This window comes from Camelus dromedarius, chromosome 33 (assembly GCF_036321535.1).
Source record: "Camelus dromedarius isolate mCamDro1 chromosome 33, mCamDro1.pat, whole genome shotgun sequence".
Lineage (NCBI taxonomy): Eukaryota > Metazoa > Chordata > Mammalia > Artiodactyla > Camelidae > Camelus > Camelus dromedarius.
Window position 1 is genome coordinate 17,463,589 of NC_087468.1, and position 27,783 is coordinate 17,491,371.

The 27,783-nt window shown below is 40.6% G+C and overlaps 1 protein-coding gene across 5 annotated transcripts in view; it reads right to left on the reverse strand.

The window, feature by feature from the left end:
- The window catches only part of CTNNA2 (catenin alpha 2), a 944,650-nt gene that overhangs the window by 16,130 nt on the left and 900,737 nt on the right, over positions 1-27,783 (reverse strand). For 4 of the 5 annotated variants that reach the window (XM_064481973.1, XM_064481975.1, XM_064481974.1 and 1 more), the window contains 2 exons: positions 25,643-25,748; positions 22,023-22,157 (listed from right to left, as the gene is read on the reverse strand). In XM_064481973.1, coding sequence (XP_064338043.1) covers positions 22,023-22,157; positions 25,643-25,748 — 241 coding nt within the window. Of the gene's footprint in view, positions 1-11,246; positions 11,391-22,022; positions 22,158-25,642; positions 25,749-27,783 lie in introns of all 5 variants that reach the window. The other variant, XM_064481977.1, reaches the window with a different exon arrangement.

The window sequence follows — 27,783 nt, forward strand, 5'->3', positions numbered from 1 at the left end:
TCTACGACATAGCCTTTTACTCAGCCATACAGTGGGCACCATGATATGATGGAAGACCGACACAGTTTTTAAGAACCCAAAGTACATTAGTTGTTACCATCTGCTCTGTATAATCTGTATTTCTTATTCACCGTCTAGTCTATGGGGGACAAGACCAGCAACATCCTTAAAATGCACAAAGCGCAGCTGCACAAAGGAAAGCTGGCTCTAATCCTGGCTGTGCCAGGTACCGACTGTGAAAGTCTGAGACGCTCTTGTGACCTCTGCGTTTCTATTTCTTCAAGTACAAAATGGGTGACTAATACCAATATACTTCCAGCAGATATTGGGTCTGAGTGAGAAGGTCAATTGAAGCACTTTTAAACTTTTAAATAAGTATGTCATAACAAAAAAATTATTATGTAACTTCTGGGTACCTTTTGGGAGTCGACTGATTGATTGAAGTATAGCCAATTCACAATGTTGTGTTAATTACTGGCATATAGCATACTGATATATATGTGTGTGTGTGTGTGTGTGTGTGTGTGTATTCCTTTTCATATTCTTTTTCCATTGTAGGCCATTACAAGGTATTGAATATAGTTCCCTGTGCTACACAGTAGGACCTTGCTGTTTATTTTATATATAATAATTAGTATCTACAGTCCCAGACTCCCAGTTTATCCCTCCCCACCACCCCCTTTCTCCCCAGTAACCATAAATTCATCACCTTTTTGTTTTTTAGATTCCACATATAAGTGATTTCATATGGCATTTTTCTTTCTCTTTCTGGCTTACTTCACTTAGGATGAAAATCTCCAGGTCCATCCATCTTGCTGCAAGTGGCATTATTTTATTCTTTTTCATGGCTGAGTAGTATTCCATTGTATAAATATACCACAACTTCCTTATCCAGTCATCTGTTGATGAACATTTAGGTTGTTTCCATGTCTTGGCTGTTGTAAACAGTGCTGCTCTGAACATTGGGGTGCATGTATCTTTTTGATTTGGAGCTTCCCATGGATATATGCCCAGGGGTGGGATTGCTGGATCATATGGTAAGTCTATTTTTAGTTTTTTGAGGAATCTCCATACTGTTTCCCATAATGGCTGCACCAAACTACATTCCCACCAGCAGTGTGGTATATTGATCATAATTTATTGGACCACCTGGGTAACTCAGGCCCAGAAACCACACAGGGAAGGGTATTCTAATAGATTCCCAGGCTGAGGGTTGGTTCCATAATCCTTAGCAAGACAAGAACAAGGTACTTCCAAAAGGAAGCAGGACAATTACCAGGAATTCAAGTGCATGCCTTCTGTTTCCAGGTATAGTGTACTTAACAATATTCTGCACCTCCAGCTGCTTTCGAATAAAATAAAAAATCAAGGGCATTTAATGTTGTTCCCCCGAGAGGCCAAGATATGTCCCCTTACAGGTGCCTGCCGGGGCTTGGCCTGGTTTGGAACCTTGCATTCTGTGTCTCCGGGAATAACTGCTTTAGGGAGAACATAGCTAAAGCACCAGAGGGTTCCCTTCCCTCTAAAGCTGGAAACACTATTTCTTTGGTCCAACGAAGAACCGCTATGGATGGACAACATATTGTCTGTTCTCTTGCTAAACAGGTTGAGCTTAACAAGAAAATGTCAAAACCACAGATGAAAGGACAAAGCATCCTCAGAAGACTCAAAATGCATAGCAGTATTGCCAGAAATCATAGGAAAAAATATTAGTGGTTCCTTTGAAAGAAAGCCTCAACTCTATGAAATTGGAAAACTTCTCTGAGAAAAAAAAAAAAAAGCACTTTGTTAGCTTCCAAGGAAATGACAACTTTTAACCAGCGAACATAGATAAACATTGAAGGGCTGGAGAGAGTCTTATACAGTATCTTGCCCCTGCTGAAAATCATACTTAATATTAAGATGAAAGTTTCCTCAAGGTACAATCCGTATCTTGAAGTCCCTGTGAATCTTGCCTTTGACAAAGTTAAATCACCTCCATATTTATTATAAGATGTAAAGGGTACCTCATTATTTCTCTACCTGATACGCTAAGAAGTGCCAAGGCAAATATTTCAAATACACTACAGCTCCATCTCTGAAGGAAAGAGGGAGCTCTGTTTTACCTGAAGTCACTATCTGTTATAGCTCTCCAAATTTCTCTTTAAAAAGAATGAATGCTCAGCTATGAACCACAGTCAACGTCTACCTACAATCTGCTTGGTTTTAAGGGCTCGCCCAGCACACATTTCAGCACTGCAGAGTTACTCATCAGAAAGTATGATCTCAAAAACACCCCCATGAGTAATTTGAATCTCAGGGAGACAATCTGCCTGATGCATTTCTTAATATTATTTTTAAAGAAAAAATAAACTACCACTTTTTCTTCTTATTGTTAAAAATGTACTTATTATCTATCTCTTCATATAAAGATTAAAAAAAAATGGAGAGAATAGCTAAAGCACTATGTAATGATAGGTGAAAGCGATTCTTTTTTTTTTTAAAAAAAAAAGTGTTAAAAACAATGGAGTTGTCTAAACTCAAGACCCTTGTTTGTTAAAAGCAAGATACGGAAGTCATTTTACTTAACTTTCTTTTAAACAACATTCTCACCCAAGTCTTTAACTGCCTTTGAGAGGAGAAGTGCCTGCACCTCCAAGCCTGGCATATTTGGTGTAACCAAGAAGGGAGATGGACGGAGACCTTTCAAAGATGTATGAAGGTCATGGCCAAAGGATGGCTGTGATGGGTTCTCAGAAGTCTTGCTTCTAGAAAAGTGCACTTCCATACCTCGATGCTAGACCGGGAATGGGCATTTGGCACATGGCTCTGGAACCGTTGTATCTGCCGCCTTCTACCCTTCCAGAGGGAAGGGATAAAAAGCCCCATTTCAGACAGTACGTATGTTCTAGGTAAAAGGGCAAGATTTCAGCCAGACCTATGGTCCTCATCCAGGGGCAGTTTTGTTCCCCCCACCCCAGGATATATTTGGCAATGATTAGAGACATGTGATTGTTACTACTGGGGAAGACAGGGGGCTACAAGCACCCAGCGGGGAGATGCCGGTGATGTTGCTAAGCATTGTATACAACGGACAACCACAAAAAGCTTCCCACGACCACGAATTACCTAGACCAAGGCGAGACAGAAATAGCCCACTGGAGCAAGCCCTGAGGGCTCCTAGGAAAGGGGCAAAACTGACTTCAAGTCCTGGGAAGCTCTAGCCCCGCCTATGAGCTCTCGTCCCTTCTTCCTAGACCATTATTTTTCAGAATGTGATACATGAGTATTGGCATCCAGAACATTTAGACACGAGTTTCTGGGCTGTGAAGGGAGACCCTACGAATCCCCATTTTTATTTGCTACCCATGTGATTCTTCCACAGGTTGGACAATGAGAATCACTCCTCCACTTCCCTGCTGAAGCCATCCCCTTCTGTATTTTCAACTATCACCTCTCTGTAGTGAGAACTCCCAGTGGAAAAACGCAATTTCTTTGAGGGCAGAAACTTTGGCCGGTTGTTCACGATTGTATGTCAGATAGTTTGACTGGTAGACACGGTGACAGAGGACAAGAGGGCGCCTACATCGTCAAAAAAGCCATCATCTTTTGGGAGAAACAAGATAATGAACGGTGAAGTCCTGTTTATTTGGTACTTCTACATCCTGAACGTTCTGCTAAACCTGGGGCACACATTAATGCGTTCAGTCCTCGAAGCAGTACAACAGAGTAGGTACTCATACCTACACTTGAAAAAAAACTCAGTCGGGTTAGGCAACTTTTTTTTTTTTTTTGACGGTTGCATAGCAACTAATGGAGGTCAGAATTCAACCTGGGTTCCACTTAGGGTAGCTCGAGTGCGAAGCGCCACTCCAGGACTAATTACTCCCGTTTTTTTCAGTTTCCTGATATGATGTAAGTAGTCGTTGCCGGAGGAGGCGTACAGACGTTCCCGGAATTTTTTGTTTTTGTTGGGAGACGTAATTAGGTTTATTTATTTATTAATGGAGGGACTGGGGACTGAACCCAGGACCTCATGCGTGCTGAGCAGGCACTCTACCACTGAGCTATGGCCTCCCCTCCCTGGGAAGTCTCCTTAAAGGGTGCTGACACAGCTAGGAAGCCCAGCACTCTGCCCTCTGGCATCTCTTCTCCCTCTTGTACGGAAGATGGAAAGATGGAGCACTGGCAGTCCACTTGGACCAGGAGACGAACTTGAGAACAGAAGCCTCAGACCAAGACTGTAAAGTCGGACGGAGTCTGGGTGCTCGGTCACTCTGGGTTCACTACACCAGCCCTGAGCCACCTGCAGACTTATTCTCTGTGAGACAGAAATAACTCTTTTTGGATGTTTTAGCATATGTGGCCAAATCTAAATTTAATCAAAACACATGAATTGTAAATACTATTATTGGACATTAATAATTCAGGAGACTTAATTAGAAAGTGATATTTCACATGTAAATATAATTAGCATTTTAATATATCATAACCTTCATATGGGAGGGTGACCATGAAGCCGACATGTCACTTTGGCCCTTACTTCAAATTCCTTTTTTAAAATAAATGATTTGATTCTTTCAGCTCTTTTGGAAGAAACTCTATATATTTCCATACCATAATCTTAAAAAAAAAAAGTCGACTTAATGTAGCAGAAAAATTTAACAAAATAAATTACAAAGAAATTCAATTAGCTTAAAAAAATTAATTACTTGATTTTGGGCCCCAAACCTTAGGTAAACAATGCACTTTGAAATCTAGGACTTAAAGTGAAGTGCTTTCATGGAGGAATAAATGAATGCTAGAATGAATGAATGATAGATTACAGAACCTCTTACTGGGATTTTTCAGTGTGACTACTTACTACCATGGAACTAGGAATGACAAAGAAGCGAACATATAAAGCACACGTTACGTGATCATTGTACAAGGAACCAGGGGAAGAAATTAAGAACATTCAGATACATTCTCTGTCCTAATGCAACTCCCAGACCAGCTGGGAGAAATATCATTAAATAAGTTCCTACCTGGCAGCGTCATACCAGGAACGACAGAGCGAACACCACGCTATGTGAGGGTATCAAGGGGGGCTTCCTGGAAACACCACAGCATACCAGCCACTAACTTCGTGACCTTCAGGAAGTTACTTAAATTCTCTGAACCTCATTTTACTAATATTTTTCATGAAGACAACAGTATCTCCTTCATAGGATGAGTCTGAAAACTGATTGCAAAGTGCATTTAAAATGCTCAGCACAGTGCCTGGACCATCCCGAGCCCCCAGTGCACCTTAACGAGTATAGTAGTAATTGTCATTTACTGCATCCAGTTGTCCTGTTGACCCTCTAATTACTATTCCAATTTATAAATTAAAAGTAAAAGCTTAGAGATTAAAAGTGTAACCCAAGATCACCCAGATTATAAGAGACAGAGTTGGTGTCCAAATTCACATCTAACAGCAACACCTCGCTTATATAATTTTAGCATCTACCTTAAGAGGACATGATACCCTCTACCTTATTTTTCAGATCTCTGACACTAAAAAAGCCATGTGGTTGTTACTGATCTCTGCTTGGCTTTTATTCAGATAAAATGCTCGGCCTTAAGCTGAATAATTTTGCCTGGTACATTTCTAAGAACCACCCAAGGTTATGTTTGCCTGGGCCGGGGCTGTGAAGGCACAATGACAGAGCTACACATCATTGGTTTAAAAAAAAGTCTGTAAGAATTAAAAAAAAAATTTTTTTTAGATCAACATGCTGAAATTAACGTGCTCAATTAACGGCAGGCTCTGGCGTCCCACCAGTCAACTGCTCTAGGATGTGACAGTGTCACCGTCTCTGCCAAAGCGGCTTTGCTGTCACTTGCACAGAGATGAACATTCAGGAGCAAGGCCCCCATCACCGCTTGACTTCTAAGCCAAGAAATTCTCAGCTGAAAACATACAAGGCTCTCGCAATCTGCAACAGGAGAACCGTACGCAGGGCATTTAGTGGATTGAATCCAGAACTGACCTCCCTGCCGTGACCTGAGGGCCACCTTCTTCGAGACCAAGGTTCATTCTCATATGTCTTAGTCAAACGGAAAATGCCTCTCTAGTGCCTCTCTCTTCTCTGAACACTTGCACAACTTTCTACACAGACCGACGGGTATAAGATTATAGCTGTTGTCCATGAAGAAAAAATATAGGAAAAAAAAAAAAACCACTTCTAAATGATCGCTGATTCCAGTCTATGGTTATGTAATGAACGTTTTCCAATAAAGGCGGTAGCCCGACATTGGCAGAAGAGCTTGATTTTTCTAGGCGTGACGGGAAAGCTAATACATTTTTTTTTCAGTGAAGCTCACCTAATTAAAATTAAAAAATACCCAAACAGCTTTACCAAAGAAGACCAAGCAGAAATAAATATTGCTCTGCTCTGTTGCCTCCATTCCTTATCTGGGCACACGTTGGGAGCTACAGAACAACTTCGCTCTGAGCTGATTAACTGCTTGTACTGGAGCATGACGAGGAAAGATACAAGATGGTCCCTTAAATATGTGGTCCCGTGCCTTTTCTTACTTTATGAAGGACATTTAATAGCCTCCCTTACTACTTCTTTATACTTAATAAGCACCATTCTTAGAAAGTTACTTTTTACAGTTAACCGAAATTTAAACCAATTTTCTCAAGAATATTCTTACATTACTTTTATCCTCTTTTCCCCAATCTTTTTTCCTTAACATTTAAACTTTTCTTTCTTTTTTTTTTTTTTCTCTTTCTGAATCTTCTTCCAAGAACATAGAAACAATGAGTCAGTTTTGTTGCCTTGTAGAGATTCTGAAACTCTGGTGTGAAAATGAATCACCTGGCAGGTGCTGAGGGCGGGGTGCGGTAGTTAATTACAGACTGCAAGCCCTACATTCTCGCAACACTCCTGCTTCGGGAGGCCTGCAGGCTGGCCCGGGGGCCTGCGTTTTAACAGTCGCCTCCCACCTCTTTCTGCATTTGGCATGTGGATGATCCTCTGACCATTTTGAGGGACCCATTAAAATAAAAACAGATCGGAAACGTTTCTTGGATATTCAGTGCCCACCTACCTTCCTAACTTCACCTTTCACTTTTCGCATCTTTCCAGCTGTCTCTGACATCCTCAGATCCGGTCAGCCCAGAATACATCTATACCCCAGTATTATGGACACTCTGTTTCTCTCCTGGGCCAATCCTTTCTCTCTCCTCCTTTGCCTGGAAAACTCCTATCCACTTACATATGAAGACTCAAAAAGTATTATCCCATTTATGAAGATTCCTCTTCCTTTTCTCCACAGGAACGCTCATATCCCTTCGTACGTATCTCTGTTAAGAGTGATTATTATAATCTATCACAGTTAGTGATCATGTGTCTCTTTTCCATGCTACTTCCATGTCCATTCATAGGACAATGAATATCACATGTTATTCACTCAATAAATGTTTGCGGAATTATAAACCTAGCTGAACCTCTATGTCTAAAGTTGCCCCGAGGGACATTTGGGGGGAGGTGAGAAAGAGTTGTCACCTTTATTGTTCTCATGAGACAGACCTAATTCTATCTTTAAATTCCTTTAATAGTCTAGATTGTGCCACAAAATTCTATGTGAAGTCTTACTTGAACTTTTTGGGGGCAAATTAGTTCTAAGAGAACATTCCCTGCTTTGTAAAACTGACTGATGGTACCACTTCGTTCTTCCCCTGCAGACAAGCTTAGCTTTTGAAAGTGCTTTCCGGGGATAATATATTCCAGAAAGTCATTTTTATGTCATGACAGAAAATTAAGAAACATTTCACTGGGTGATGTCAACCAAGTCCTTAGAATCTGGGACAGGTAATAAAGGAGTTCTACTCGCGGAATTGCTGCCTGCGAGGAAGGCCGAAGTAGTAACTCGGATGGCAGGAAATACAAAACCAGTGCCCTCGAAGGGATGCTGAATACACCCTGAAAACCATCCACGAATCGACAGCAACAGAGGGGCCTTCAGACCTAAGTGGGCTTCTTTGTCAAAGTGGGTAAATCACTCCCAGACCAATCACCTCTTTCCAAGTGTATTCGGGAAAGAGACTTGCGTCATCGTTGGCTGTTTGAGAGCAGAGTCTGGCGTGACTCCTGTCCAGTGGACAAAGCAACTTCCGACTGCTTCAGAAGATCCCCCTGGCTCCGTGGGCGCTCGCTAGCCGGCGGGCATTTCCGTGACCACCCGACATGTCTACACGTGTCACTGACAGTCCCTCTCCACCTCTGTCGGAAGACCGGACTGTCCCAGAGCTAGAGTCCCCTTCTGTCCCTGCTTCCGCCCTGTCCTTTCTCTTTCCCACAGTGCGGCTGTGAGTGATCGTGCGACCTTCTGCGTAACTGAGAAAGCAGCTGCTTGATGGTATTTTAGTAAGTAATCAGCGCCAGTCACGCCCTGCAGCCTCTTCTTCCTGTGTCGTGAAGTCAGCCTATAAACAAGGGGAAGGGGGCTCAGGAGAAGTAAGGGGCTGGACGCTGCGCAAAGACTCCGGGTTTTGAGACATGCCGTATCGAAACACAGGACGCCCCCTGCAACACTGACAATTCTGCGGGCTTGCTGAGCTGAAATCCCTCCCTGTGCTCGTCAAGCACAAGGACACAGACCGAAACCACTCTGTTCCTGGGGGGGCTGAAGGCCTCAGCTTCTCACAAAGCCTTCCCAGTGCAACCCAGCCTCCCCCCAGACCACAGAGATGTTTCTTAGTCATTTGACACTTACTGTCTTCACCTCTAAGTTGACACTTGGCATGTGTCTAGGCTCCCAAAAAGGTTGCACGTTCCCCGAGATTAGGAGCCAGGGGTTGCATGTCTTTTATCCCTCACAGCAGGTCGCTCAGTACCCACCAATTCCCTACTCATTGACCCCTCCCGACACCACAAGGCAACTCCTGCAATTCTGCGTAAGTAACTTTAATTGTAGACTCCCAGGGGACCAGCCCCTTACCTAGTGGATGAGGGTAATCAGAATAACACAAAATTATGGAGTTAAAAACCAGTCAGTCTTCCAAATCAACACAGAGCTAATTATCAAGGAGTTGACACTGTCCATTTAAAATAGGGCCCACTTCTGTCATGAACCAAACAACACCACATCAGATACGGGGTACACTTTGAAATCTAGTTTGGACTGAAATTCTTTTTCTGGTTTGAATAACTGTATGTCTCATACAAAAACTAGGTCTCACCAACTGTACAATCTTTTTCTCATAAGCCAGTTACTCAAAAATATATTATAAAACAGTAGAATTTTAGAGCCAGGTTACTTTAGGCTATTTCCTTTAAATCATCGATCATCACTTTAGAGATGAGAAAACTGAGGCCCACGAGATGTGAGTAATTTGCTTCGAGTTCCCTAATTAGTGACCGACAGAAACAGGACGGGAACCCCAGTGTTCTGGCCCCGGATTAATGCAACGTCTGCCACATTTCACCGTTTTGTTTAGAGCACTCTGTATGTATGTATTTTTAAATTATAATTTAAATACATACAAAAATGGATGTAGACACACTGAGCAGCACTGTAAATGAGCACGTGCACACGAGGGTCGACAAGTGCACGCACAAGGCATTCCACAACCGAGCCTCTGAATCTGGCACAAAGCACACGGCACGACCATCCTTAACTCACGAAGTTTAAAGGTGATTGTATTCCAAGGGTTTGTAAAGTATGAGCATTGCTTACCTGGCAGCTGTATGAGGGGTTGATAAAAGACATTAAAAACTTGAGCTATGATCAGACATCAGATTTTCCCGGCACTGAAGGTTTCCTTCTACCGGAGTTCTGGAGTCTATCACTTTTCAACGGAAGGCAGGCCAGAGACTTGAAAGGGCCCACCCAACCTATGAGACTTTGGCGTTGCTTCCCACATGGCAGGATGAAGTTGACTGCAGGTGATTATTGCCTAGGTCTTCCTAGGGGCCACTTCTGCCTCTGTTTCCCCTTACTGTGCCTGAAGTTTCTACCATGACAGTTCCTTCTTTAGGTTAGAAAGTTTAGGTGGGAGAGTACTTTGGCAGTCATCACACTGTGCCACCCCAGATAATGAAAAACGATGTATCTGTGCTTTTGAGCCATCAAAGTGCACAACTTGCTGGAGGCGATGGGTAAGAGCAGCTGCACACTGATGAGAAGGGACTCCTGCTTCCAACCGCCCCAATTCCCCAACGCCAAGGTCGGCACAAAGTTAGTTACATGGGGATTTGAATAAATGAGTGATGCCTGCTTAACATATTTCATAGTAACTATGATTCAAACCAGAATGCTTTTTATCCCACCCCATGAAACGTAACAGGGCCTCACATTCTGATGGTCAGGTCTTTTTAAAAACACCCACCCTGATGCTTTGACATCCCTCAAAAACTTAACTATCTCCACGAACTTCCTTTGCCCTTTAATATAAAAGCTGACATCTTGGCAGCTTGAATAGGTACCCAGGAGAGAACAAGGAAGGTGGAGAAACATGCTTATTCCAGTCGATCTTGGCTTTCTAATCACTAAGGCATTTAAGAGTTAATCAGCAGAAACAGAAACGCAAACAAAACAAAGAACAGCAGCTTTTCATAGCTCTTAACTGCCAAGAACTCCTACAAAATAGCACCAGCGTCATGACATGCACCAAAAGGCAGCAGACTCGGTTGTGACACGTTGAAATGGCCAGACCCTTAATCTTGCAAGAGTGGTGACTCTTCTTTTCCAAATAAATAATTTAGCTTTTGCATTAGAACGTTTTCATTTGTTGACATCAAACCCAGGTTTGTTGATAATTCTTACGTATCAGTTTCTTCACTTTTACTCTACAATTTCAGAAGAACAGACTGATTCTCTGGCCAAACATCAGTAAGGGATATTCTGTGATCCCGAAATCCTTCAAATGAAGAATACATTCTCCTAACTGGCCTTCCTTGGAGATGCTCACTCAGAGACTACCGAATGGATTCATTCCACGTATGCAATGACTTTCAGTCCCAATGGGGGAGAAAGACTGAGAAGTGAAGGAATGCAAATAGCGTTTTCAACTTCTCAAGTTTAGATCATGCTTGAAGAACGTTATCTGCCTTGTGGAATTCTTGACTTAGGTAAAGAATACGTAAGTAGACCCTTTGCCCAGAGTGGGCTCCCCCTGAGTAAAGAGGGCTTCAGTGGTCACATCCTTACTTCCTTGAAACCCCCTCCCTCTGCTGCTTTCACAATGAATGTTTACAATGAGACAGGTTAGATTAGAAAGCAAAGTTACTCACCATGGAGGAATCACCGCTTCCACTCCCGATCGGAGCTCCCTCTGCACAGGCTGGGAGGTGGGTGGAAAGCTGGCTAGCCCTGCCCCCACCTATGACATCACAATCTACCTCATAAAAGGTAGCGAAAGAGCTCTGAACTCCTGTCTGATTTCCGAGAGATACAGAAAAGAGAGCGTGAGAGAGCGAGCGAGAGATAAAAACACACACCCTATTGGGAAGGGGTTTGGGAGAGGAGGCCTGTGAAGGCATCAGGCGTGGAAGAGACACGGGCAGGCCTCCGCGATGCTAAGCGGCCCCGCCATTCGGACTCCTCGCTGGCTCCCTGGATCGGATCAAGGACCATCTGGGCGAAGGGGGGCAAAGCAGCAGCCCGCTTGGTCAGGGGCTGTACGGGACAGGCGTCGTGGGGCTCAAAGGGGGTGAACCCCCTGCTTAAAGCACTGAAGATCACCAAGAGGGAAAGCAAGGCTGAAGCTCTTAACGCCTGGAACGATACGGGGGGGCACGGCCGATGTCTTTCTCGCAAGTTCCATTGCCCTGCGGTGTGACCTTCGTCAAGCTCTCGGCCTCTGCACGCCCAGCCAGGACACGGAGCTAAAGGGGTACTTACCCCCCGCCCCGGGTTCACTGAGGGCCCAGGACACTCACTGCTGCTAGAACGGCAGCTCTTTTTTACTCCTCCTTTGTACCGTCAAGGGCGGGCAGGGTGACAGGCACGATTTAAAAGATAAGCCAGTAACCAGTGACCTTGGGAACTTCTACGTCTTCAGATGTTACCTCTGACCTAGCATGTTAGGTTGACTACGTTCGTCTGTGTGTGCCAGCGTAACACACTTCTAAAAAGGGGTAACTCGAGCTGACCTGCAAACCTGCAGAAAAATCAAATGGCAGTATTTCTACCATCACAAGGTCCCCTGCACTGCCACTTTCAGAGGTCAAGTTTAAGCGACCCAGTGATGCTCGGTGACCATTTTTGTCACATGCAGTTCTGCTACGAGTCATATAGTTACAGCTTTGTGTAACACCTGAGTCCTTTTTTTTAATAATTTAATTTTTTTTTAAAAATCAGGCAAGATGGGAATGTGGAGGGCACTAAGGTTTTTTTTTTTTCTTTTCAAATGTAGACTTAGAAATTTAAAAACAGAGCTACTCAAAGTTGTCAAGTGAGTATTAAGACCAAAAAAATAATCAGAGCAAGCAAGTCTTGAAATCATCCACATGGAAGCTGGCTATTTATCTTCCCAGTGGAATATATGAAAAGTGAATCTATTTCCACAGGAAATATTTTAGTAAAGACTCAGAATAATAGCTTGCAATTCACAGCATCATCAGTGGGTACAGCCCAGAGCTGTACACGGATAAACAAAATTCCTGATTTGGAATTTCTTTCCTGGTATTTTAAGCCAATGTAGTTCCATTTCTAGTCCTGTCATTCTTAGCTCCCTAAATGCCTACGGGCATTAAATAATCACAGTTTTAGACTAAGCAAAATTAGTAGATTAGGGAGCATTTTGCAACCTGTAAACTACTGAATTCAAACCGATTATGGATTTGGCAACATCACTCCCATCTTTTACGTCAAAATAAATGCTAAAGGCATTTAAAAAATTTAAAGAATTAAAGACAATTTTTAAAAAGGGAAAAAACTGGCATATGAGAAAAAAGAATGAAACTGAAGTTTTCCCATATTTAAGCATTTTAGCACTTGTATGAAGAACCAGTGATTCTCTGCCTGTGTCTTCCTTGCTGCAATATTCTACTTCTATTTTCAATAATTCTAAGTTCAAGTTCTGTATTTAACAGCTTTTATTGTGTGACATTCACAATTAATGGCCCTATAAAGCTATTTGCTTCCAGTTTTTACATATTGGATCATTGACTAGTTGGCTTATCTTTGCGTTTTTTGGTTATAAAGCATTAGAACAATCCTGTTTGGTTTTAGAAATCAGCCATCTCCTGCTTTTTTCCCACTGATGGGAATGTGTCATTCTTTTACCTTTGTTTCTCAGCTTCAAAAATGATTATTACATAGTAGCAACTTCTTTGTGTCATCTCACCTTTCATTCAAAATGTAAAGGTCATTACTTTAAGATTAATGATTCAGTTGTCCATTCTTCCAATAAATACCTTAAGATTTTTTCTTTACTACCCAACAAAGAAGGTACACTTCTGCCAACATTAAGATATTAGGGAAAAAACTGGAGTTAAACACTTTTTAAAATACTGAAATAAAACAAACTGGGCTTAGACTATAATATATTGGTATTTCTAATTACGTATCTATTGCTTGTCTGGAAATGGAGCATGACTTCAGGAACCCAATGCAAAACTAGGCTGCATCAAATGGATGCAAAGCAGTGAACTGTGCTGAATTTAGTATGACCGATTGCAGTGATGTCTTTAGTTGTATTGGTTAAAATAACAGAATTTTCTTTGACACAGAATGCAGTAATGCCAGGATCAAATCATTTTCTTTGACACAATGAAGTAATGCCAGGATCAGATCATTTTCTTTGACACAGAATACAGTAATGCCAGGATCAGATCACTTTCAACTCTTCTTAACGATCTAGCCTCTTGATGCTGTTCATGGAAACAACGGTTTTACTGCAATTATGGACTTGATGCAGACTTCCTGTGACATCGTATAAATGGATGAGTTAGCCCTTCAAGACAAGACAAGAAGTGACTGCAAGATTTCATTCAACAGACCTCAGGACTGAAGTCATGGTGATCATTTTATTCTGACCAGAGAGATGGAAAGTTGGTTTCAAATTTTTGTTTGTGTGTTGGGAAAAAAAAAAAAGTTTTTATTTAACTTCCTAGTGCAAAGATTGAGAAAAGCCAGGAGGAACAATTTGTACAGCCCAAAAGAAGAGTCCGCAGATGTATTTATCAAGTAATTTATCATGAAAGACATGATCAGGCCGTTGGCATGCAATGTGACCGAAATGTTATTATTAAAGAGAAATATCTCGACAAGAGAGAATACGATTGACTTTGATAGTGACAGGTTTGAATTGGGAGTCCCTAGACAAAGAGATCATGTTCTGAGTTTGTCTTACGATGGTGTCTCACGTACAGAGCCCCGGGCTTAGAAGAGCACGTGGTTCTTAGAAGATGATGCTGACTGGAACTCCTCCAGGATATTCTCTCAGGTGAAAAATAGATTTGCAGAAGGAAGCAGATAGAAGAGGTCAAGAGACAGACTGCAGACTGGATAGACCACCTAGCCAGACTTCTACTCAAGTTCATTATCAGCAAGGCATCTCTACAGATGAAGGTATTCAGAGAAAAGCAATAAAATAAGATACAGTATTGATGATGAAAGAAAAGATTAAAGTCTGAATTAAGAAAGCTTGCTTTCAAGAAAATAGGGTAGGATGAAATATTTGAAATATATTTATTGTCCAGAAGGAAAATGACTGTTTGAGATTGAGTAAGACAATGTGTTCTGAAGCAGTAAAAGAAATCTGAACTAAAAAACCTCCACATTGCCCATCCAGAAGTCTTCCCCATTTGTAAGACACATGGGCCACAACATGGCACATTTTTCTCTTTAAAGGGCTATGATCAAAGCCGTATTTTATAAATCATTTAAATTAAGCTGGAGAAAACATTTGACAAACTAATCTGTAGGGACAGAATGTAGATGATGGTAAGTTAAACACAGTTTTATTTCTAGAAGATAGTAAACCAAGAAAAAACAGTGAATACACAGAGATAGCTCAACAGACACCCTGCTCTTCTAGCTAGGGATGCTGAACAGTAAGATGAGAAGCTAAAAGTGGGGGAAAAAGGAGACTACACCATCTATTAAAAACAAAGCACAATGGACAGAAAAATTAATCCTTTTCATGAAAATTATATGCTATTAGAGATATGGAACTTTGAATGCTCTTACCCAACCAATACGTAGCACTGTGCCTTTTACGTAATAGTTGGCAAGCAGTTGAATTCAATGTATTAAAATATTCTTATGAGAATGAGCAACAAATACAATTCTTTGAAGCTCTGATTGTTAGTTTGTTAGAAATTAGGAACCGTTTATGGAAACACTGATCTTTCCTAGAAAAACACTGCAATCAAAATGTTATCAAATCCAGTATTGAACACCACCAAAAAAATCCCATCTCAGTTTGACTTGGGGGGGGGTCTCTTTATTTCTGCTACTTTGCGTCATCGGAGGTAATGGACATTTGTGCAAAATCAATAATGAAATCCTCACATGATACTTAGTACTTGGTTTCAATATTCACTCTCCTTTTTTTACTTATTTATATTTTTATATCAACTTGTTCACATTTTAACTGCTCGTGAGGCATGTCCAAGGAAGAACAAGCAAAAACATCATCATAGATTGAGGTAACCCATTCTAAATAATGTATTTCTCGACCAGAGCTAATGAATCGAAAATCAAAAGGGAGGAACTGAATTACAGATACTGGTTTTAAGTAAGTGTATCCACCCAATGCTTCAGTTTCCCATAATTCCTTGGTTCAACTGAAGGGAACGGGCAGTCGCGTTGCTCTCACACATGCAAAACTAGTTAAAATGGGGGGGAGGCAGCTCCTAAGACAAACTATAGACATTAATTGTTGAAACATATTGATAAAGAACATTCTAGAATAAACTCAGACAATTATCACATACAGACAGTATGTCAAAACTGGAACATGTCTCATGGGAAAATGGTATAAACCAGTACACCTCCGACAGGTTTGCCTGTGTTTCACAGATATCAAAAAATAGATGCAAATCACTGTTCCTCATCTACGTACCTCCCACCTCCCATGTGTCTAATTTCCAAGTTTTCACAAAGTACTACTATTCATTTGATGCCAAATAATCCTCCAAATATTAACTAAAAGTCTAAGGCAATCATTATTAATAAAGGTATGAAGCATTTGCCTTCCTACTTTTAATTAGAGGCTTTCAAAATTTTCAAAACTTCTAAAGCCCGAAGGAATGAAAGCTTAAATGACAGGTAAATGGCACTGACATTTCTGACGCAGACGCTCTCTCCTTAAAGCCACGAACTCCTCCTTCTCCTACAAGCAGCAATGCCCTCAGACTAAAATAGGAACACCTCAGCTCACAAGTTCAGGGGATGCAGTCAAATTAATCCACCAAGGAGGTCCAAGTTAGGTCAATCCATGTCTGCAGCGAAGGTAAAAAGAGTTATCGGCGTGGTTCACATCCCAGGGTTGCCACAATAGTCTGGTTCCTTATTTTAGAATGAGAGCATTAGAATGTAAAGACTTTTTCTACGCACGAAACAGTTCAGCAAGACAGCCAACTGGTTTAATTTCATCAGTGAATAACTGATTTTTTTCAATGAACGGAATTGATTATATTGATAAGTTTCGAATCAGTATCTTGGAGTATGTAACTGAAGGGTCCCTGCATATAGCAGAGAGGTACACCATCCTCCTTTGCACAAGGTTATCTGAATTCAGGGAGGCAGCTCTAGAGGCGTGGAGTGACAGACAGAAAGCTTCTTAGGATGCCTGACACCCAAGGAGATTTTCTACTTTTCTTATACAAATTCTTATTTCCAATTTCTTCCAAAAATAATGCCTTGAGTTTGTTAAATGTCACTTTTATAACACTGGGAGAATGAATCTGCACTGAAAAAAAAAACACTTAAGGATTAGTTTTCTCTGAAAGTTTGCATAATTTGAGTTGTGCAAAAAATCAATGACCATGCACACTGATATGGAAGTAACTAAAGAAGATTTAATGCACGAATTGGAATTTAAGTGGTTATTGTTTTGCTATCATAACAGATTAGGGGATAGGATTTGGGGAGAAAGTTTGAATTATGCAGCACCCTGACATACTAGCAAATTATGTGCAAAGAACTACCACCTTTCTGCAAATGATAAATACTCGTTTAATTTTTTTATTGTTACAGAGCATCTCCACCATCTCACCATTCAGATTCATAATCTGAAGTTTGTTTTAATCTTCGTTTCCTTGGTTCTAGATTCTCCTACTCTCCCCAGATCAGACAAAGTCCTGTCCGCCTAAATACTCAGTGGCTTACCCTCTGGAAGGTTTGTATAAAATTCTTCAGAACTGCTGTGAATCCTCTGAACACAAACCCTTTTGCTTAAATAAAGCACAGATATGCATTCCAGACCCAGACTGAAACAACTAGCAATTTAAGTGTTTTTTCCATGACTACTATACTTTGATCAGTGGAGATAATCAAAAATTGACAATAGACAGAACCAGATGGATAAAAAAAAAAACACTCTTTCCCAAACAGGGTTGCTTAAAGTACAAGTCTACACATCTAGGTACAATGCTTGTTTCAGCGACTGTTTGACCCCATCACAAAATACTGATACTTTTCTTTTTAATAGAAGGAGTACAGAAATTTTCAAATATCATCTCAGCAAACCACAATCATATATATGCGTGTATATATATATATATATATATATATATGTATACACACATATATTGCATTGTACAAATAAATCCCACATCTACCCCACCCCAAGTTTTATTGTTTTGAATCAGATACGCCACAGTTGTCAATCATTTGTTCAGTTCCTGATTACTCTTATTCAGGGGGTAAGGAAGTAGGCGACAAGTCAGGTGCATTTGCTGTGGGTAAACGTGTGTGTACACACACGTACGTGTCTTTGATTTTATGCCAGTGTCAGGTAGGATTGATTTGAATGTTATCAGTTCCGAGTATTTTTATGACTATTTTTGACTTATCACAATGAGTCTTATGTTAATTTTAATTGAGCCCATTTTTTTTTTAATAATACGAAACAAAGGCAATAAGAATCATTAGAATGGACCCCTTATTCTCCAATTTTGTCTTTACCGATTCAGATCCTACCAGGGTTGCAAATTCTACTGGCTCACCTTGACAAACTTCTCTTCATAACCCAATTGAGAAGAATTCAAATTTGGAAAGGAGAGATGGAAATGGAAATGAACAAAAGTGCACATTAGGGCAAGTTGCTCAGTCCCTCAGGAGTAGGTCAGGCCTCTATTCAGCCGCCTGAGGACTAAGGGATGACATTCCTCACCTCTAAACTCTGTCCCTGTTACTTGTTTGTATGAAAAAAAGACATTTAGATTCAATATAACCTATTAAATTTGTAGCATTTTCGTGTGGAGTCAGCTGTAAGTTACATCGGTGCTCCTTCACCTCTGACCTGAACATCAAATTCCTGCCCAGGGCATGATTGCCCTTGTGTTCTGGCTCCATTGTTATAACGGGCTTCTGTTGTATTTAAACTTAGAAAAAAATAATTCAGGTGAAATGCTTTGGTTTTATCACAATGCTTGATATTCACTCTATATTCTAAAACCCTACATGGGTCGTTCCAAGCTCATTCAGAATGATGCACAAAGTGTAACTCTGTGGATGGTTAAAGATAATCAAAGGGTATTAAATGGTTTTTATTTCTCCAGATCCATGTGTATTATCTGTTTCTAAATTTAAAAGAACCTCTTAAATCCTCTGCAACCTAGTGAATTAATTAAAAACATGGCAATCAAATATACAGGTGATTTTCATAGCGTGACATTGGGACTTATTTGTATTCAAATATATTTACACCCTGAAAAAAAAAGTGTCTCAACTTTCCTCCCAGGATGAACTGAATGCTGTCACGTTTAATGGCTACTCCCTGCACTAAACTAATTTGTAATATGCTGGGGTTAAGGTTCTCTTTCCTTTGTTTTCTCTTCTTCCTTCTTTCCTGCCTCTCCCCTCCTACCCTCCCTCAATTCGTCTGTCTTCTTCCTTCAACAGACCTTTTCCCACAAAACATGAAAACTAGCTTAAGAGATGAAACAAACACGAAACCAGCGAATAGAGCCAGGATATCATCAATCAGGCTGTTTAACTGCCTGGACTTCAGTTTCCCCTACTTTCACTCTAACAGTCCTATCACTCTGTCAGGTTCGGTTTTGCTTTGCTTTAATCTCTCTTTCCCATTCCCCACTCAGCGACCAGGTGGAGCTGAACTGGCTCACAAACACGCAGCTTCTACTTTGAGATGTAATACGCACGGCAACTTTCCGCGGTTGGGAAAGTTTAAGCGAATGACTTTAGAAAACTGATTGCCAGCCAGAAAGCTAATGGTACTTCTCAGACAGCAGCTGCGTGCATGAGCATCCTTAGGCTTATACCTTAGATTTTTTTTCTAGTTCCCCATCATGACTCATGAAGAGTTTTTGCACCCATTGTCCCCTTGATCTGTTGAGATTTCCTGAACTACGTCTCAAGCCAAAGGTAGATGCAACAGAAGAAGCCTTCCCCAGTTTGTACACATAGGATCACATAAAACATATACACGCTGACACGGAACATCACTGTCCTCCAGTGCACACTGTTTAACATGTGTTCATCATGCCAGCATGAGACTACAAAACATGGTGCTCGGTTTTGACATCCAAATCGTTTTTCTTGGCAAAGTGGAAATAATCTATCCAAAAACCCCTTCTGTCTTAGTACAGGAAATATATCTTCCTGAGGCTTTCATGTATTTCAGAAAAGAAGCCACAGCGTTGAATCCCACAAACATAAAGACACAGGGAAAAAGGAAGGAAGATTCAACTATTTCTTTTCTTGATTGCATTTTATACTAGAATAGCGTCTCCTTAAAAATACAGCAACTTTGTCATGCCAGACAACAAAATAAATGGAGCCCAAAGCCTGGCTGCACTTTCTTGGCAAAATCATTGCAAGTCTGTGTGTAAGGGGTCTTACATTCTTGACTCTTGCAGGACTTTGAAGGCGGTCATTTGTGGCTGTTTTTCGAAATAAACATATTATTTTTTTTCTCCATTGGCCAACAGTGAAGGAGGATGGAGAAGAAGACGGAGGCAGAAGTGGCAAAGGTAGCAGACTACAGATGCAGTTATGGCCCCAAATAGCAACAAGCTTGGGACAAATCATGACGAGGCCAAGAGCAGGCCCATAACTGAGCAATATAAGCAAACCTTTATAATGCGTTGGACTCAGAATTATTATAAAGTTGTTTGACATTCCTCTGAAAGAAGCCTTCTCCCATGCAAGGATTTACGAACATTGCCAACAAGACTCAAAGAAGGAAACAGGCTTCTTGACGGTGCTCTCAATCTCAAACAACCTCTGTAAATGCCAACAGTGCTAGTGATGAAAGCCAGTGATGGTTCGGACTACAGCTACATGAGGAGAAGACAATGCAAGTGATGCTCTGGCAGTGACGGACAATGAGAGGATGGCGGAGAGCAACGCTGCCAGGGAACCTGGCTTAGAGGAGGCTGTGGGGCCTGAGAGTCACAGGGATGCTCGTAAATAATAAGATCTGGAAAGTGACAAATGAAAAGCACACGAGGCAAGCGAAACAAAAAGCACTCGGTTCCACAGGTGCCAGATACAGACGGACATGAAAGCTGAATGGTATGGGAGATGCTACCGCTGAGGCTGAAGATCAGAAAGGAAGCAAGGGAGATGCAATGTTTCGATCACTTCCTGGCAGAGAGGATCTTGGTAATTACCGACTTGGCGGGAAGGACACATTGCAAGACAGATTGCTCTTGGTTGTGGAAGAATGTTGAAGCAGGATCATTTTGGAAATGCAAAGAGGTGACTATGCTTTGGGAAGAGGCACAGAATTTACTGGGCTCCGGGTGAGACTGTGTGGAACAGGCTTCCCCAATGGCATCTCCATGCAAGCCAGATCAGCTCTTTTCCCAGCTGTCTTCTGCAAGCCAAACAATATAGGAACTGAAACCTTTGGGTTCAAGAATGATTTTTCCATATATATATATATTTTAACCAAAAGGTCAACCTGCTGAATTTCTGGAAATGACTTAGGCGAAGAATTGAACTTCATGACCAGTCTGGTATTCCCAAGGCATTCACCATGTTGATAATGTTATTCTCCTGGTAATGCCACACTTCAAATGGCAGCATGACGGGTGACTGGGAAAAGAACTTTAGGTGGCAGAGCCACACTTTGGAATTTGCAAATAATTTACAATCGATGGCACCTCGTGTTGAAAAGAAAGGGACTGAGGGAGGAGAAGAAGCCAAGATGAAGAACCTCAACACATGCATTTGGAAATCTTGCCAAGAAATCATGATTCTTCTGTTCCCTGAACGTCTTTCTTTGCATTTGATGAAAATGGACCGGATATTTACATTTCCATGAGAAGGGACGCACTGAAGTGATTGAACAAAGAAATATATAATTGTTAGTGTTTGACAGCTCTGTTAGTTTTTGGCAACAGCACATCAACCTGTATTAAATTCAAACATTTTCTGGCTTTTTAGGGTTCCTGATAACCTAGTATGCATTGGAACCTGATGAGTGGAATTCCTATTGTTTTGATCATCTCTAACATGTGGACACAATCCACACATGGAGAGGCTGGCTCCTGAACAGAGAATGAAAATTACTAGGACTAACAGAGGAACGTTGACTTACAATGAGTAAATATACAAAGCCCCAAATAATTATAATAGTCGCAGCTTGGCCATGAGTTTCCAGACTACGAAATTAGTTTTCTTGTGAAGAATGGAGATTTTACAAGGCCAGTATAAACACGGGGTAATTGGAAAATCAAATTGCTCTTTGTGAGTTATTGTAAGGTCTGGAATAATGGTGATAACATTTATTTAAAAAAAAAAAACAAAAAACCTCCCTATGAATCACTGCAGTTCGGTGTTTTTAGCAGTACTGTTGCCAAGAATGCTTGCCTCGGAAGCACAGCAGTGGGAGCTCAGATTCTGAAGCCCAAAGCCCAGCTTACCCCTGACACAATGAGCTCTCCTCCCAGGTTCTGGACTTCTGCCTTCACCTTGCTGCAGATATTGAGCTGATGGCAATACAAGGCAATTCGCTGAAGGTAGGCTAGCAGGTCCTGCTTACACGCCGAATCAGGGCACTGCAAAACATTAAACAAAAGTGATCTCAGTTAGTAAGGACTTTTCAGCTTCTAACACTTGCTGAATAAGAGCTCTGAGAAGACAAGGTTTCAGTGTCAAATACCTGAGTTACATCCATCCAACTTGACGTTTTTATAGTGCGTGTTAGGGAGGGTGCAGGTTAGAATGGTCGGCCTTACTTTGATAAAATTCTATAAGAAGAATATTGAAGATCTCGCGGGAAGTCTTTTTGGGACTTCTGTGCACACTGATGAGTGTTCCACCAGGGATCCTCTAAGCGACTCAGAAAACCAAATATGCTGCAGGGTCTTCCCTAGGTGGCCCCTTCAGTGTTCACTGCATGCAAAGCTACTTTAATACAAAGCGACAGACCCTAGATGGGAGTCATTCTTTGCGGCTGTCTCTTTGCCATAATATAGAGTAGAGTTTCAATTCAATTAGTTGGGGAGGGGAGGGGATCACTTGTTTCCTTTAGCTTTCTAGGAAATGCATCATTCCTTAAAGCAACTCTACGGCACTTTTTGGATTTCTATATTTATCGAAATTTTAGCAACGTGATAAAGTTCCTTTAAACAAGAGACTCTGAGAAGGGCCACGACCACTGTAAAAGAAACAGATTTGAGTAAAATTAATTTGAAGCCAATTGAAACGCACTCATAAGAGTAAAAACAGAACCGTTCCAAGGATGCACCAGAGTCAACTGTGGCCAGGGATTCTGAATTCCCTCTGTAACTTGAGTGGGTAGATGCCCATCAAATACACACTGAGCTTCGCTGAACACTTCCAGAGACATTTACATGATGCCCTAAAGCATTTCCAAAGCTTCAATGCCGACGGCTATTCCGTAATTGAAATGCATTTCCATTGTTACTGAAAGCTTAGCTCAAAATTCTCCAGGACTTTGTGTTGTTCCACTTCAGTCTGGCATTTGTGAAAAACATCAGATCACCAGAGCCTCAATGGAACAGTTTAAGAAATGACTACTTCCAGCCAAAACCGAAGTGTCTTATTTAGAAAAAGAGTATGAGAGAAAGATTCCAGCTAAGTTTCCTTCAAGCTCAAGAAAGAGAATTCTTTCATTAATACTGTAAGCTAGTCATTGGCCACAGCCATTTATTTAATAAATGACAAGGGGGTCTTTTTTTTACACATAACACTTACCACTGTGGTCTTTTTTTCACTAACTGCATTTATCAAGAAAGAATCCCACAGAGACTGTTTTTCGCTTTCTGCAAGTACTTAACACTGTAATATTTATCCTACTCCAGAGACTCATATAGGGAAAGGAATTAACTTTTAAATGATGTCTCCCCAGAGGGCTGACAAGGCTTTCGATACAAATATCCTGCAGCAAATTAAAATGAAAGTTCTATCTCAAAGGAACGGTAATTAAAAATGCAACAGTCCATAAAGAGTTTATACTGTGTGCATATCTCAAATCTCCATAAAAATATTTTCAGGCAAAATACAGGCGACCTTTCCATTCTTTGGAGGTGCTCATTCTAGTCAGTTATTTGAAGTATTTAAAACACACATCAAGGCGTGATGGACCGAGAAAACTAACTCGTACGGAATTGAGGAAGAGCCGCCCCACTCAGGCAAAACATTAGCAAAAATCACAAGTTGTTCCACAACTGACGGCAGGAAGAATGCCACAAAGAGAGGGCTATGTTTAAAACTTCATCTGTTTTTTTCTTTCAAGTCATCCTTAAATAGCATTTTAATTCTCTGTCACAATCTCAACCCTGGGATTTGTGTATGTGTGCATGTGGTGTGTTTTCCAGGTATCAAAACTCTTCGGGACTAGCCTCCCTGCTGCACAGTTGTTGGAAATAAGGATCCAAAATTACAAAATTAGAAACAAGAACCACAATAAAAAATATTGAACTCAAGGAGCCTAAATATTCTGAGAAACAGTTTCCGCCAGTGACATTCAGGGTCTAATGGAAAAGCAATCCAAAAGCCACCCATTTTTCACCCCCAGGAAGAAGTCCATGCTAACAAAACTCATTTCAGAATCGCCCATAAATCTCTGGTCACTCCATTCATCCCAACACTTGCAGAAAAGAATGAAGCACTCTTGTAGGTGTGTTTGCGTGCGTGCATGCACATTCTCAAGAAAATTCACTGTCTCTCCTCTCCTTTGCATGAACTTTTGGGGATCCACCTGGAACTCTGGAGAGAGGAACTCAACCTTCGGCAAACTCAAGAAGCCTGGCAGTTGGTATTGCCCTGAAACTAGCGATTTAATGATGGTCTTCAATCCCTACAGATTTCAGGGGATTCTCAAATTACGTTGATATTTAATGAATTATCTTTCTCAAAAATTCAAAAGCAAGCAAAAAACATTCCCTCGGATTAGCCATCATAGTTGCAAAAAAATTAAAGTGAGGCAATCCATGCGTTTACTTTAAATGTAATCCTTATAGTTTAATCTTAAGTTTTTCTTTTCAGACTTTGCAAGAAGAGTGAATTTGGTACTGAATTTAAGGATTATAGAATCAGTATTTAGAGGAACAGCCTAATGTTAAGGAATGAGGGAGTAAAACTATAAAAAGCAACTCAAGAATCACAGGAGACCAGGGCCATCTATGGAGAAGGAAATGGTTCTGTATCTTTCCGTGTCTCCAGAGTGCATGACTGTAGTCTAGCGAACAAAGTCATGTAAATTACTGTTTATGTAATATTTTCTATTTTGGAATCTTAATTTACATTCTAAGACATTTTCCTTTATAAAATGGTTCAAGTTATAAGCCGCTGTTGCTGAAAGAGACAAGGAGGAGTTATCTGGAAAAATCTACTGCTGAAAGTCTCCTTACAAGAGATGGAACGTTACTGCAACAAGAATATTTAGAACAGGCTTCGAGGGTTCCAGGTCAGCAAAATTAAATGAAAAGTGTGGAAATAAAAGGAAACATCCAGAGTGAAACTGACAAGTATTTTCACGTGTATCTTGGTTCCGTCTGAAAGTATAAAAGATACTCTGAGAATTTCATTAATCTCTGATCCCGTTGAGTCTGGATGGAAACAAAGCTGAACTCTAGATGTTCCTGATTCGGGTGGACAATCCCATTAATGCCAGGGCATTGATTATGAACTATACAGAGCACCACTGTAGTGAGATCAATATTAAAGGAGTGAAGTTCTTTGTTTTTCTTCCCCCTGGTGCCGTGTGATTGACTTTCTGAAGGAGGACAGCTGGATAATCCATGATTCTTCGGGGCTTATGTCTCTCAGATAGTGGGTACTCTTGTTTCTCAAGGAATTTTGATCGCTAGATTTACAAGACCCTCCTTAACGGAATCTACCTTTGCCGTCAATGCAATCCCAGCAAAGTTAGAGGCCAGTTTATAACATGTTAGCGATTCTCTACAGTTCAGTGTTCTTCAGGGGCATTTTATAGGGCGCATAAAACCCATCCAGAACCCAAGTGCTAGTTAACGATTCCACTCGGCATGTGCCTCCCCCTCCCCCCTCCTTCTACCTGATCAGCCACAGCGCGGGCTAATTTGTCCATTCGAGAACCTGCTTCGGCAATTTTCTTGGCGGCGTTAATGACATCAGACGTATTTTTCAATGGGCCTTTGCCTCTGAAACAACATACACAGCATAATTAGTGATCCACTTCATGGCAGGAAACAGACAGACCTACCGTGCTGTTTGTCTGGGACGCTGCTCTTGTGTTTGATTTGGCTCTGGCCACGGTAGAAGGAATGCAAATGTTTTCTTGATTCACTTTGATTTCCAGGTGAATAATCCACATTTCTTCCATTGATTTTTAGTGGCTATTTTCCCCTATTTTGATGTGCATGCTCACGTTTTATTCTTGACCTTAATTGCTATATTTTGAAACAGTGGTCCGTTAACAAAGATGACTGCCACAAAGGCAATGGGGATTTCCCATGTAAATGCTGACCACGTGCCTGTGCTTGTGTATGTATTTGTCTTCATAACAACCCTAACAAAGAGGCATCATCATTCTCATCTTAGAGAAGAGAAGAATCGACTGAAATGGTCAACTCATCTAAGTTTATGCAAATCATAAGTGATAAATTCTAAATTTAAATCTGAGTCTAGCCAAAATAAATGAGCAAACGTTGTCTTTCATAGCATGCCCAGCACTATTATTACATGAATTACATTTTTAAGTCCACTTCGAGAAACCACTGTTTCTTGCACGTAACTGAGAACTGTTTGGCCAGAATTTCAGGAATCTGTTGAGCTCTTATTCTTGCTGGTTTCTGCACTTCTGGGACTGACTTACAAAGGAACACACAAAACACTCAGCGATAGTCGATGTCTTTCTGCTGCCAAACCATTGCCCCAATATTTTCATATAAAGTTTTCAATTAGGTGAACTGTTTAATATTACATGTCTTTTAAATATTTCTTAGCAAGGAAAAGGAAACTAGGCTGCGTCATAAATCTTTAAACAAAATGTTGCATATGATATAACTTTTCAACTCTTTTCTTGAGCAGCACATAAAATAATAGATTAAATACATTTATTATTATTTTTTTAGCACGGTTACTGGTCTCCTTATATGTATCTAAAAATCAATGCCTTTTTTAAGGCTACAAAATTATAGTCCACTAGTTAGACCGGTGGTGAGATATAGAGCAAAACTGTTCAGAAGTGATTTATTCAGAACGCATAGGGCTACACAGAGTAGGCAATGACTGTCATTGTTATATAATAACATTTTATAAAACGAAAGGCGTAAAATGACTTTAGAAAATAAACATAAATGAAGGGCATTTTATTGTGATTCCCTCTTGATTTTCCTTCTGGCATTTTTAACGTCAGTAACTAAAAGTAAAATATATTGTGTTCATGTCATCGCTGAAACAGGTACATAGGGGACTTCAAAACTTGAGAGACTTCATTTTGCTCTGGTAACATGAACTCTTCCACAAAAAAGTTCATTGACTTCTTTTCCGGTTGCGTATAGAGTTTTAAATGTGGACAGGGGTTTTACATATGAATTTTATATAATTTGGGTGCATTAAAGATTCCATGAAAATATGGCTCCCATTCTCTAACATTTTTTAATTTTTCTTTTTGAGGGGAGAGATAATTAGCTTTCTATTTACTTCTGTTTAGTGGAGGTGCTGGGGACTGAACCCAGGATCTCGTGCAAGCTAGGCACACACTCTACCACTGAGCTATACCCTCTCCCCTCTAATATTATTTTTTAAATTATGTATAAATAACTTTTGGTTTGGGTTTCTATTTGAAAGGAAAATTTAGATTAGAATCTTTCAATATTTAATAATATTCTCATTATTATTTATTTCTCCAACACTTCCAAACCTTAGAAAATGGTTTTGTTTTGTTTTTTTTGTTTTTTTTTTTTTGCAGTTTTACTCGGACACAAGATTTGCTGTTACTTTTTGCCTTCATCTTAACTCATTCACAAACGGCTGCACTATGCATGATTTTTTCATTAGTAACAATCTTGGTGTTTGTTGAATTCAAGAATTTCAAAGGGTTTGTGGAAATGCTCTCTCATGAACCTTACATGATCACTTTCAAGAGTTGACTGATTCTAATAAACTGTGCTAAGTCAGTAAAGGACATTGATAGAGACCTGAACTTCCCTGAGGCTCAGGCTCCCATATGGC